General features: G+C 35.9%; 1 protein-coding gene across 1 annotated transcript in view; it reads left to right on the forward strand.

Moving 5' to 3' along the window:
* LOC125240794 (cuticlin-1) overlaps window positions 1-14,396 on the forward strand; it is an 86,252-nt gene that overhangs the window by 28,506 nt on the left and 43,350 nt on the right. The window contains exon 3 of the mRNA XM_048148883.1: window positions 13,048-13,123. Coding sequence (XP_048004840.1) covers window positions 13,048-13,123 — 76 coding nt within the window. The remainder of the gene's footprint in view (window positions 1-13,047; window positions 13,124-14,396) is intronic.

Here is a 14,396-nt window from a genome sequence, read left to right on the forward strand (position 1 = left end):
TAGATTATTGTCAGCGGTATATGATTTGATAACGATAAGAAAGTCTATTTGTCTATAGGTTATGATACATTACAAAGAAATTATAATACATATCTACTATGTACCTAATAAAAAAAATTCTCAGATAAATAAAGTTTAACACGGAAACTAATAGATCGGTGTTTCGCATTCCGAAATTACTTATTTATACTTTTTATCAGTGGGGAAAAACACATTATGAGTCAAGTATGGACTGTAAACTATATAGAAGTTTAACTGTTAAGTGAAATTAATTTTATTATTTAGAATGAGTAGGATTTAAAGGTGCGCGCGGTGAATCAAAGACACTTTTCATATTGATAGGGCGGGCATTCTGTCCTCGTAATATTAAGAAACATGATGTGAAAGTATATTGTACTTACTGGTCCAAACATAGAGCAGTGTTTTGTTTTGCTATAAAATGATATGCATTATATCAGTCGGTTCACAGTTGTGAACTTGCGAAAAACATTTTTTTCTAAACTTACCTTAACTAAAGTATTTTCGTTGAAGTTTCTATGGTATTTACCTGTTTGTTTAAATTTATTTATATAAACTAAACGATTCAACATACTTACCTAAGTATTAGTCAAATTTGCGACATAACGATTTTAGCTCCCAGTGAACGTTTCTGGAAATTTCCGAGAAGTTTCCGTTAGATTTCTCTGTTCTCGGGAAAATTTCGGCAACGCCACATAGCTACTTCGGCCCCTTACCCCGCTGCTGGTAGTATCATGTTATGTTAGGTTTTTTATAATGTGTTAATTCGTTGTGTATGTATTTTGTTTGATAAATTTTATAATATATTTCTATTAAATTACGCATGTATAAAGACATTTATTTCACAACAAAATAGGCTTAAGTGTAGGAAAATAAATAGAAAAATCTAGACAGTAAAGATTAAATTACAGAATTGATCATGTATTGTCAGGGGCGGCTCACTCCACGATTCTATTCTACGATTCTATCGCGCGATTCTATTCAGTGGTGACACCTTCGCGCGGCGCAATAAAATTAAATGTCGGCTGCTCGCGTGCGGTCCGTTTGTTAATGTAGGTGACGAATTTAGAATGGCGCATTCTGTGAACATCTAATGAGTGAAACTATTATTATAAGTCATGAGTCGTGAGCAGGAGAACAGGCTCGCGTGCGGTAATGGGGCAACCGATTTTTTTTTCTTAACTATGACTTAATTGATAGTTAATCATCAATTATAATTAGAACGTAATTGATAATTAGCTATCAATTAAGTACTTATCAAATAAGTCATAGTTAAGAAAATAATCACAATTCAGTGTTGCCCCATTATGAGTTGAGCCTTACCCTGTTACTCCTGCTACTCATGAATCATTCTGTATATTCTGTGTTATTGTAGAAATCTAAACAGAACTAAAATACTTAACTAAATAATATTTATTAATAACAGTAATATACGTAGCTTATCTATAATAACCTACAAACCGTATATCTGTAAATTAAGCTTGCCAGGATACTCGTAATATTTATTCTTTCTAATATCATTATTAACGATAATGCAAAGCGATTACATGCAGTATGGAGTTACTTGACATGCATTACCTACTTACGTAATTTACGATCAATAAAATAATTAAGAGAGCTCTATTAGTAGCATGGTATGTGCATAAGCACTATTATTTATAATAAATATAGAATAGTCTTGACTGTTCTTAAAATAAAATATTTTATGCCATGCACGAAATAAGCAAGTTGTTCAAATTCGTTTTGACCGTTCTTAAACTTCTTAAAAATAACCTGATTTGATTAGGAGGCAAGTAGCCTATTGAGCCTATAGACGGATTGAGGACTTCACATACACATTTGAATTTCTTCGCAGATGTATGCAGGTTACGTAAGTTCCGAAAAACTCATTGGTACGAGCCAGGATTTGAACCCACGACTTCCGGATTGAAGACAGTCATGCTGAGTGTCTAAATATACGTTTTTGACGTTCTAGAATAATCGATAGCATAAATTTCAGGGAAAATGTATGCAATTTTGGTTGCGATAACCATTTGGCGGTAACCAAGAACGTTTTAATACTGCACTGACAAAGCCCATATAAAAAAGCGTACCCCTGAAATGTATGGGCCTTTTAGGCTTAAAACTAGATGGCGCTGTTTCGCAGCCTGAAAGTGGCCAAAATCATATTTTCCCCAAATATTTTTGCGTGTTTTTCATTTTTTATAAGAACAAATGACATATTTCTTTATTTTAAAATCATGATATCACGTCAATACACATTTTGAAAAAAATAATTTGTAGGCATCATTAGTGTAGTTATGATAGTATTTAATAGGTGGCACTAAAAATCGAGGTATGATTCTTATTACGAAGTATGTAAATCCTAAATAAATAATCCTTGGGGGTAACTACCTATCTTATTCATGCAATAAGATAAATGCCATTTTCCGTGACATTTAAAACTCATAAGACGTTAAATATCACCAATCAAGTTTAAATTGTGTGGTGTTAATTGCCTTCGAGTATCCATATAAATACTTTCAAATGTTGGATTAAGTTATCAATTCGTCTGTATATTTTTAATGTTTGTTATTCGATATCTCCGTCATTTCTGAACCAATTTTGAAATTTGGATGATTCTGAAGTACTTACAGATGAGAATGATTTTCAGAACGGAACTCTAACCAGGAGCGGCTCACTCTTCATCAGCAGTTCCACTGCACCAAATGTCACTGTTCTGGTCGTAAGTGCATGCTGTTCTTATAAAAATACCAAAGTCACTATAAGTGTGCCGTTCAGATTTGAGAAGTTCCGTTCTGACCATCATGAGCAGTTCCACTGCACCAAATGTCACTGTTCTGGACGTAAGTGCATGCTGTTCTTATAAAAATACCAAAGTCACTATAAGTGAGCCGTTCAGATTTGAGGAGTTCCATTCTGACCATCATCAGGAGTTCCACTGCACCAAATGTCACTGTTCCGTACGTAAATGTATGCTGTTCCTTTAAAAACACAAAAATCACCATATGTATGCAAAATGCATAATTTCTTATGTCTGTATTGTTGGCCGTTACTAGCGAACAAATGTTCGTTATCAGTTAGATACTTCTTTGTAATGCAAATATTTTATTGTTGTTTCAACTTGCATAAGCTTCTAAATTTAACTGAGTATTTTTATTACAACTGCGGATAACACATTTTTACTATTTAAAAAAAAACTACCTTGTTACTATTTATAGGTATACTACGTACAATGTACATACCTATTTAATGTAAACTAAAGATATCGAAAGAATTAAACTAAATATTGTAGGATATATTATACATACATAGAGTTTTCTTGATGACGGTTGTAGATAATTCTCTAATACTTCGGTCTTTATTATTTTAAATATAAAATAGTATAACTTACTTTTAAAAAGTGAAAAATAATATGATTATAAAATATTGTAAAGACAAAATTCTATAAAAAAATCTTAAAATATTTCCATTAACCTACAATGTAAGTTAAACCCAAGCTATGCAAATTAACAAACTAACCAGCTTTCTAACTAGGCTTTAATGGCCTAGGACTTGTGACACTAATAATACTCGAATGAAATGACGGTTCGCAGACACAGGGGCTATATTCGACACGCTTAAATGTCTGTTTATACGGGAAATGCTCGAGTGACAGATTAAGAATTTCACCACCCTTTTTCTTCTTGTCGGCGTCGTAGAAGTCGACCGTGGGATATGGATTCAATTGTGGTGTGGCTGGAAACACCTTAATTGGTAAGAGCGGCACTGAAACGTGAACAGTTTCACATGCTGTTCCTACCCCTTTTGACAATACAGTACCTAGGCCTAGCACATGGTTGGCTCGAGAGTATGTCGCCGGGAGATAGACTACTCGTCCTTATGTCATTAATACAGTTAGATTAGATTAGATATATTTATTTCACAACATGATTACACTACAAATTACATTTAAGTCAATTTATAAGAATCTATATTGTGATCGTCAAAAAAATTATAGAAAATAGTAGCAATATAATTAAAATAAGTTAAATTTACATAATATGAAATGATCACCAAAAAAGGATCGTCAAGTAATATCAATAAAAATAAACACAACAATGTAAGAATAACAATAGGATAGTGAGTATAATAAATTATGCAGTTATGTCAAAAAATTCACTTATTGAATACAGAAGAAGATACTATTCTTATTAGAAGAAGACGTGTGATCTATCTCGCGGCAATCACGTGCTAGGCCTAATACTGACGTGAGTTTGTATGTGTAACAATCGAGTATCATCATTTTAAAACCAATAGTGGATTTTGTTTCCATGTTGATTTTTAGGGTTCCGTAGCCAAAATGGCAAAAACGGAACCCTTATAGTTTCGTCATGTCCGTCTGTCCGTCTGTCCGTCTGTCCGTCTGTCCGTCTGTCACAGCCGATTTACTCGGAAACTATAAGTACTACAGTGATGAAATTTGATGGGAATATGTGTTGTATGAACCGCTACAAAATTATGACACTAAATAGTAAAAAAAAAGAATTGGGGGTGGGGCCCCCATACATGTAACTGAGGGATGAAAATTTTTTTTTTCGGTGTACATACCCGTGTGGGGTATCAATGGAAAGGTCTTTTAAAATGATATAAAGTTTTCTAAAAAACATTTTTCTTAAAGTGAACGGTTTTTGAGATATCAGCTCTCAAAGTCGTAAAAAGTATGTCCCCCCCCCTCTATTTTTATAACTACGGGGTATAAAATTCTAAAAAAAATAGAGGTGATGCATGCTAATTAACTCTTTCAACGATTTTTGGTTTGATCAAAGTATCTCTTATAGTTTTTGAGATAGGTTGATTTAACTGTAATTTTGGCAGGTGTATAAATTGACATAATAAGTTTATTATATTTGCTGCTACGGAACCCTTTGTGCGCGAGCCCGACTCGCACTTGGCCGGTTTTTCAAGTCTTGATTAGGTCTATGTACCTACAACCAAAATGTTCGAATACAATAAATTAATATTCTAAAAATTCACTTTGTTTTATAACTTCTATATAAAATTCTACATTATTCGACATTAAATTATTTTATTGAATATTTTTTTGATTTGTTCTATTTCAATTTATAAATTATTCGACAACTTGCGATTTTTATCTATGTCAACGGAGAATCAACAGTAATCAACATTATCCGACGCTGTCCAAATCGGTTGTTTCCGGATCGGATTGCTAAGAAATATTATTAGAGTTGGTACAAATTGAAGTCCCTTTGGGTGCGCTACCACAGATAAGATTTTTTTGAACTTTTGACAACCATAAATAGTCGAAAGGTAATTCGACCCTCAACTTCTGTCAAACTTCGGTATTGTAGGAAGTTTTCTTTCTGTACTTTGATACTAGTCGTCAGTTTTGGTATGTCGAATAAATACTCAAGCAAGTAATGTCTTCATAGCTGATTATGGGAGAATTCCGCGGCCGAGCGTGGAACGTCCGAAGAGCTGGATTCCTGACCGCCACTGCAACTGATTCGTAATAGGCTTTCTTTGTTAACATTGTACGTGCTAGTTCATTATCTTAACGGGAAACTTTTTATTCTGACTATTATAACAAAACACGGTAAATTTTCTAGTCTTGTTTAATAAATAAAAGAAGAAGCTGACTGACTGACTGACTGACTGACATATCAACGCACAGCCGAAACCGCTGGTCCTAGAGATTTCAAATTTGGCACGTAGGTTCCTTATATAGTGTAGAGGAGCACTAAGAAAGGATTTTCCAAAATTCACCTCCTAAGGGGGTCAAATGGGGGTTCAAAGTTTGTACGGGGAAACAAGATTAGTTTGACTATTTTATTCGAAACTTCACAGGAAGATTCCTTAAGACATATGACTGAATACGTGTTTCAGGTTTTTTGAAAATTTAACCCCTAAAAGGGTGAAAAGGGGGTGATAAAGTAAAAAAAATCAATATGGGTATCGTTTTTATGGTTTATCGGGTCGCTGATCACGATAAATAAAACGTTTAAAATCTAACGAGGCGGAAGTGAAATACCTTCTCCCCTGTTGTGGTACAATGGGGTTTAAATATCAAAAAAATATATAAAAGAAGATATTGATTGACTGACTGACATATCAACGCACAGCCGAAACCGCTGGTCCTAGAGATGTCAAATTTGGCGCGTAGGTTCCTCATATAGTGTAGAGGAGCACTAAAAAAATATTTTTCAAAATTCGCCTCCTAAGGGGGTCAAATGGGGGTTCAAAGTTTGTATGGAGTAACAATGTTAGTTTCACTGTTTTATTCGAAACTTCACAGGAGGGATCCTAAAAACATATGACTAAAGACGTGTTTCAGGTTTTTTGAAAATTTAACCCCTAAAAGGGTGAAAAGGGGGTGATAAAGTCAAAAAACTAATATGGGTATCGTTTTTACGGTTTATTGGGTCGCTGATCACGATAAACACAACGTTTTTAAAATCTAACGAGGCGGAAGTGAAATACCTTCTCCCCTGTTGTGGTACAATGGGGTTTAAATATCAAAAAAATATATAAAAGAAGATATTGACTGACTGACTGACATATCAACGCACAGCCGAAACCGCTGGTCCTAGAGATGTCAAATTTGGCACGTAGATTCCTCATATAGTGTAGAGGAGCACTAAAAAAATATTTTTCAAAATTCGCCTCCTAAGGGGGTCAAATGGGGGTTCAAAGTTTGTATAGGGTAACAATGTTAGTTTCACTGTTTTATTCGAAACTTCACAGGAGGGATCCTAAAAACATATGACTAAAGACGTGTTTCAGGTTTTTTGAAAATTTAACCCCTAAAAGGGTGAAAAGGGGGTGATAAAGTCAAAAAACTAATATGGGTATCGTTTTTACGGTTTATTGGGTCGCTGATCACGATAAACACAACGTTTTTAAAATCTAACGAGGCGGAAGTGAAATACCTTCTCCCCTGTTGTGGTGCAATGGGGTTTAAATATCAAAAAAATAATATATATAAAAGAAGAAACTGACTGACTGACTGACATATCAACGCACAGCCGAAACCGCTGGTCTTAGAGATTTAGCACTAAGAAAGGATTTTTCTAAATTCTCCTCTTAAAAGGGTGAAATGGGGTTCAAAGTTTGTATGGGGAAACAAGATTAGTTTGACTATTTTATTCGAAACTTCACAGGAGGAGTCCTAAAGACATATGACTAAATACATGTTTCAGGTTATTTGAAAATTTGACCCGGATAAAGGGGTGCAATGGGGGTAAAGTCAAAAACACAATATGGGTATCGTTTTTATGGTTTATCGGGTCGCTGATCACGATAAACACAACGATTTTAAAATCTAATGAGGTGGAAAAGAAATTTTCTCCCTGTTGTTGTGCAATGGGGTTAAAATATCCAAAATAGCCATAAGTATAGGTTTAGTTTTTATCTTTACTTCTGGTTCAAGAGATTTCAAATTGACACGGAAGTTCCTTAGAGGAGCACTGAGAATGGATTTTTCAAAGTTCACCTCCTAGCATGATAAGTTGACAGGGGCAAGGACAGGGACAGGTACAGGGACAGGGACAGGGACAGGAACGGGATAGGGTTAGGGATAGGGACAGGGACAGGGACAGGGACAGGGACATGGACAGGGACAGGGACAGGGACAGGGACAGGGACAGGGACAGGGACAGGGACAGGAACGGGATAGGGATAGGGACAGGGACAGGGACAGGGACAGGGACAGGGACAGGGACAGGGACAGGGACAGGGACAGGGACATGGACAATTGGACAGGGACAGGGACAGGGACAGGGATAGGGATAGGGATAGGGGAGGGACGGGGATAGGGATAGGGATAGGGATAGAATTAGGGGACGGGGATAGGGATAGGGGAGGGACGGGGACGGGGATAGGGATAGGGGAGGGACGGGGACGGGGACAGGGACGGGACGGGGACGGGGACGGGGACAAGGATAGAGATAGGGACGGGGATAAGAATATGGATTGGGGTCGGAATAATCGGGCGGCAATCGATATCTAGGCAGTGTAAAATGCAGGTGGCTCAGTGGGAAGGGATTAGTAAGTAGGCATCGGCGAGTATCCTGCATCCGTAATAACTATTAAATTCAATGTGCTGTAAGAAGATCGTTGTTTGCTTGCCTTTTATATGTTTACGTTTGCAATAAGTATAAGCAAAATGGAAAAAATTGTAAGCGATAATGCAAGGAAGTACTTTTTACCCTACCGACCATAGCGTCGAGATACTGGCTATGTGGTTTGTATGAAGTTTCCCCAGTATAAATGTTTATATAGGTAAAATACATACATATTCGTACCTACTACCTACGCTGTGGTCGCTGTGTAACAATTCTACAATCATTGCAAGAATTTCTTTTAAAACAATAGTAATATGTATAAGGTACAGTCAGCCAAAAAAGTGGTTTACCACTTTTCGATCAATAGAATCGAAAAGTGGTAAACCACTTTCTTGGCTGACCGTACAGCCAATAGATCAGTTACAATGCCCCAGTCGAGAATTGCCCCGCTTTACCTTAATCGAAATAATCGCGGACAGATGTACCTACAAAGAAACCTACGGATCCAAATGAAAATCTTATTTTTTGTAAACGTTTCTATAAGAATACTTTTATTACGCGGGCGAAGCCGCGGGTAAAAGCTAGTGTTTAATAATTAGTGATCGGTAACACGTAGTTTGTTTTATGGTAGTGTTTTTGAGCTCAAGACGTCTGTAAAGTAATGCAGCTGAAAATGAAATATTATTTAGGTATGTTCATAATATAAACGACCCGGATTGACCGTCTTCTTCAAAGTTGATATTTTCTATTTAAATTCGCTCCAAGTTCCACCACTTTAATCTTATTTATCTTTCAATTTATTGTGTCTGGCTGTTACGAGTAAATTCCTAACCACTAGGGTTCTAGCAGGTTTATCAATTCTTCGACCGAAAGGGTGGAGCTGTAACCCTTTTATTTTGACAGTATGGACACAGAAAACCCACCTACATTTCATTTACGTACAATTCTACAATTTGTACATATACTGTGCGTAGCAAACTGATAAAGGTGCCGTTTTCAAGTAAAAAATACCACATTGTCGCTTAAGTATAAGGTAGAGCTATCGTATAAAAATACGAGGTCTTAAATGGTAGGTGACAATGTGTTATAGGATGTCAAGCAATAGTCACTAATTACAAAAAATAGGTCAAAATGAAACTCGTTTCGATACCTTGGGGTTACAATGGCTCTGTACTTATGGTAGTACTTACTTCGTGATTTTTGCTTGTCACCCGACAGATAAAAATACCTAAGAAATAATTTTTAGAAAAAAAAACCGCCTTCCTTTGGGGTTCTGGTGATAAATACTTTCAAATGTTGGATTATGTTATCAATTCGTCTGTATATTTTTTAATGTTTGTTATTCGATATCTCCGTCATTTCTGAACCAATTTTGAAATCTGGATGATTCTGAAGTACTTACAGATGAGAATGATTATCAGAACGGAACTCTAATCAGGGGCGGCTCACTCTTCATCAGCAGTTCCACTGCACCAAATGTCACTGTTCTGGACGTAAGTGCATGCTGTTCTTATAAAAATACCAAAGTCACTATAAGTGTGCCGTTCAGATTTGAGGAGTTCCGTTCTGACCATCATCAGCAATTCCACTGCACCAAATATCACTGTTCTGGACGTAAGTGCATGCTGTTCTTATAAAAATACCAAAGTCACTATAAGTGTGCCGTTCAGATTTGAGGAGTTCATCATCAGGAGTTCCACTGCACCAAATGTCACTGTTCCGTACGTAAATGCATGCTGTTCCTTTAAAAACACAAAAATCACCATATGTATGCCTTTCAGATTTGAAGAGTTCCCTCGATTTCTCCAGGATCCCATCATCAGAACTGGGTTTTGAGAAAAATGGGACCAATCTGTATGCATATACATTTAATTAATAAAAAAAAATTTCAAAATCGGTCTAGTAACGACGGAGATATCGAGGAACAAACATTAAAAAAAAAAAAAACATACAGACGACTTGATAACCCCTTCCTTTGAGATTTGGAAGGCGGTTAAAAAATTGCTAAGACGACTCACATGTCCTGTTGCACACTTCTGTTACTTACTAACTGATGTCCCGTGTCCAGTAAATAATAGGCATTTTCTTAGTATTTCCGTGATATAAGTAAAGGCAATTACCGTAAGTATCAGGTGTCGCATGTCGTCGCACGCAACGCTTTACCGGTTCCAGACTAGGTCATAGAGTTTCACAAATATTTGTGACTACTATGCATATACACATATATCACATAACAGTCTATTTAATTAAATAAAAAATAGATTACTTAATAAAGGTATTTTAAGTTTTGATTAATTAGGTGTTAATTTTCCGGAAATTACTATTACCTACTCACACATACTTATTTATATTAGATTTTTATAGTGACACTCAACAAATTGTGTTTTTAATTTTCCACTAAAAAGTACCTACCTAAAAAGAAAGTTCATCTTTCATCTAATCAAAATTTTCACCGGACTATTATACTAGTTATAAATAAACTTTATTATTTGTTTTAGCGTTTGTTAATTGAAATAAAATAACCTAGCATTACATTATCATCTTGATAAGATACCAAATGCCTTTGCCGTTCAAGCGAAAAAAATGCATTGTTTTTACACGAAACGAAAGTACGCATTCGTGCGGCGACGCACGCGCCTGCGCGCTTCATTACACTGCTCTCTGTAAAGATTTCCACTTGTGAAATAATATAAGTTTTACCTATTTATTGCGATTAAAGGATGATTCACGCCAGCTCGGGCCAGGTGTGTCCCGGAGCTTCCATCTCTTAAGTCTCTATGACAGGATCCCGTGATATTTTCCATAGAAAACCATCTAACGTTCTATTGTAAATCATCTTTAAGCCGGACGGTGCTGCACAATGGTTTATGCTTGGTTGTCTGCGAGCAAAATCTACGTCGTGTCATAATAGTACATCACGATACAAGTGCGAAAAAGAGGAAGTTTGAAATGAGCGTCGATAAATTAAAACACGACCGAAGGGTGTGTTTTGAGTCGATACGAGTTACGAATTTACTTTTCATACGAGTAATCGTACGACTTTTTCATTAGGGTACATTGGGTTGGGGTTATTTCGAATCACAAAAATGCTCGGGTAATTTTGGAAGGGGAATCTTGATATGATGGAAATAATGGCGATTATTATGATTTCGAAATTAGAGGACTTTCGAAATTACCCCAATGCACCCTACAGATGGCCCTCCGTAGTTTCGACCTGACAAGAAATGGATCACTTCTCGCACTAGTGCGTAAAAAAACCATTTGTACTGAAAACATTTTTTGGGGTAATCGCTTATTAACAGAGATCGGACGGATTTGCGACATTCTTAGTGACTTACGTCATTTTAATGACTTTTAGTATGAAATGACGCACAAAAATTACCCTCAGCATTTTCCATGAAAAAAATCTGCACCACTTATGTGTTTTGCCTGCTCTATACTTGCACTTTTATAACTAGTATTAGGTTTGAAAGTTTGAATGATGCACAGCCAACGATTACTTATATGTTTATAATGTCTAAGCTTTACTGACTGGTTTCTTATAAAATAAGGAAGTCATATTCTGCAGCCCATGTCTCTAAACTGTGTCTTTTTACTACCTTGGCGCGTACAGTAGCTACATGTTTAATACCAGTATAAACTTAACAATATACTAATAGACATACGCATAGTTTCACGATTACTCTCTAAACGAGTAATAAAAGCCATTGTGTAAATTAAGTGATTTCCCACCGACTTGGGGAGATTTATGGTTCCACGGGGAACTTGATGATTGAGAATATTGAGATATTATGTTATGTATATTGGCTTTTCCTTATCGATGGTAAAAATAGATATGATTTTTGTTAACCCTTGACGCAAAAACGACGGGGTGTTATAAGTTTGACGTGTTTGTCTGTCTGTCTATCTGTCTGTCTGTCTGTATGTTTATCTGTTTGTGTGTCTGTGTGTGTCTGTCTGTGGCATCGTAGCTTCCGAACGGATGAACCGATTTAGATTTAGTTTTTTGTGTTTGAAAGCTGAATTAGTCGAGAGTGTTCTTAGCCATGTTTCATGAAATTCGGTCCACTATGTCGCGGTCGGGGTTTTTTTCAAAATTTTAATTTTGTGCTTAGGTTATTAATGCCATATTTAAGGGACCCACAGTTTTTTCATTCAACGGGTGATATTAGTTTTCACTTATTCGCACCTGTTACTTTTTACGATTTAAGTGAGAGGATGATAATTATGTTCTAACAAACTGGCAAGCTGTGGTGGTCTCTTTTCGTCATATGTGGTAGAAAAAATTAAGAATTTTACTGTAGAAAAAAATTGATAGTTGTATTTCTTTTTGAAAGTTCTTAGAATAGGCCACTTAGAAAAACAAATATAACTCTGTATAAAGTTACAATACTTTAAGGTTAAGCTAAGTGTTTCTGTCGAAACCTACCTATGTGTCGTATGTATGTACCTAAGTTTTTTTATCCAAGTACCTATACATATACTAGTAAGATGTAAGACTCCGATACAAAATATTGTAATCTGCGTGAAAGCGATATCGATATTGGCAGCGGCTCAAACAGGCTGCCTTTATATTTGTTTGCATTTATTCATAACATTTTCACTTATGTAAATCTGACAACTCTATAACTCTTTTGAACTCCTATACCTGGGAATAAATACGCTTAGTTAAACGCGTCAATTAAATATCGGTTTTATTATGTGAAACAATTAATAAATCAATGAATATAACCAGGGCTCGGATTATTTTTCGCATGGTAAGATGAAAGAAAACTATGGAGTCGATATTAAAACTAAACTTTAATTCATATTCATACTTATACTCACTAATTTGAGGCCTGAATATAACCTATATTTCGTAAGTTGCAATGCAATAGGTACTATAATATTCTAAATTACATATTTACTATTCCGTGATATCCGTGTATTTCATCAATTAAACTAATACTTGTTTTTTCTGTTTCAGGTCCAAAATGGCATCAGATGTTGCGTCTCATATACCGAGGACGACATTTGTTTGGTTAATATTCACATTGGTTAATGTAAGTATTTCTACTATTGTAATTCTTAGTTTTCTTAAAATAGTTCCATTTCGTAACCTTGATTATTTGAAGTTGCACGTCAGAGGATCATTTAATTAATTATTTATTGAAATTAGCGCTATGAGAAAACTGTCATTTTTAAACTTTTTACTTATCAAAACAGACATTGTAATATTAATCTTATTATCCATGAAATAAAGTCATCAAATTAAAATTTTAATTACATTTCACCGTAGGTATTCATTAATGATGAATTACACTATATTACATTTTTTCATACTTACTCGTATCTTTGCCGAGTGTGCCGTACAGTCAACTAATTGGAACCCTACCCTAGGCCACTGTAGAACTATGTCACAGTGACGTTAAATCAGATTGTAAGAACTTACTGCTTGTCATTTTGACATGATTGTAGAGTGGCCTAGGCCCTAGGGTTCCAATTTGGTTGACTGTACATGATGTATGCATAAGTATTGGCGCTAACGAGTCGCACGGTTAACTGAGATATCATATTGATATCATAATGTGTGTTCGAATGGGCCCCGAGTCCTTCTATCGGTTGTACTCCAGATCTTTGACTGCCGGATATCGTTTACCTACCTATTATTCGGATGAAATTGCATAAGAATCAGAAGAAGATAAAAATTTACGGTTTATAAATAATACATTTTTGACATTTATTTTTGCATAACTTGAGATGTGTAATATATATGTGTTGATTTTGAAGAACAGTGTTCGTCTTAGCGTAATTTTTTCCATGCTATCATTCGTTAATTAGTAAACATCTTAGTTAATGCATTAGTAAGCAACTTCAATGAACCCACATAAACGATGACTAAACATATATCCAAGCGGGTCACTACAAACCGGATCCTTGTTAGAAAACGTCAAATTCCTCCGTATTAATTCTGAATCTCAAAATTGCATTCCGCTAGGCTCCGTATCATACAAAAACCCGTCTTAGAATAGTGTAAGTGTGTTGAGTAAGCAGAAACGAATCTCCGTTCCGTCCTTGGGGAGGCCGGGTTGGCAGCCTAGCCGATTTGAAAAGCTGTTGGTTCAAAGCTAGTCACTTTGAATTGAGGGCTTGCTCGTTTGGTCGGTTAGCGTTCCATTTGAGCTCGTGGCTTCGAACGTCCGCTAACACACATAGCGTACATATCGCACCTGCAACTGGACCGCGAGGGAAAAAACAAACGGATGGATGCTGTACGGTTAGCACTGTTCACTTCTAGTTGTACCTGATTTTTAAACAGGAAGTGAAACTTGAAGT

This window comes from Leguminivora glycinivorella, chromosome 2 (assembly GCF_023078275.1).
Source record: "Leguminivora glycinivorella isolate SPB_JAAS2020 chromosome 2, LegGlyc_1.1, whole genome shotgun sequence".
In the NCBI taxonomy this organism is placed as follows: Eukaryota; Metazoa; Arthropoda; class Insecta; order Lepidoptera; family Tortricidae; genus Leguminivora; species Leguminivora glycinivorella.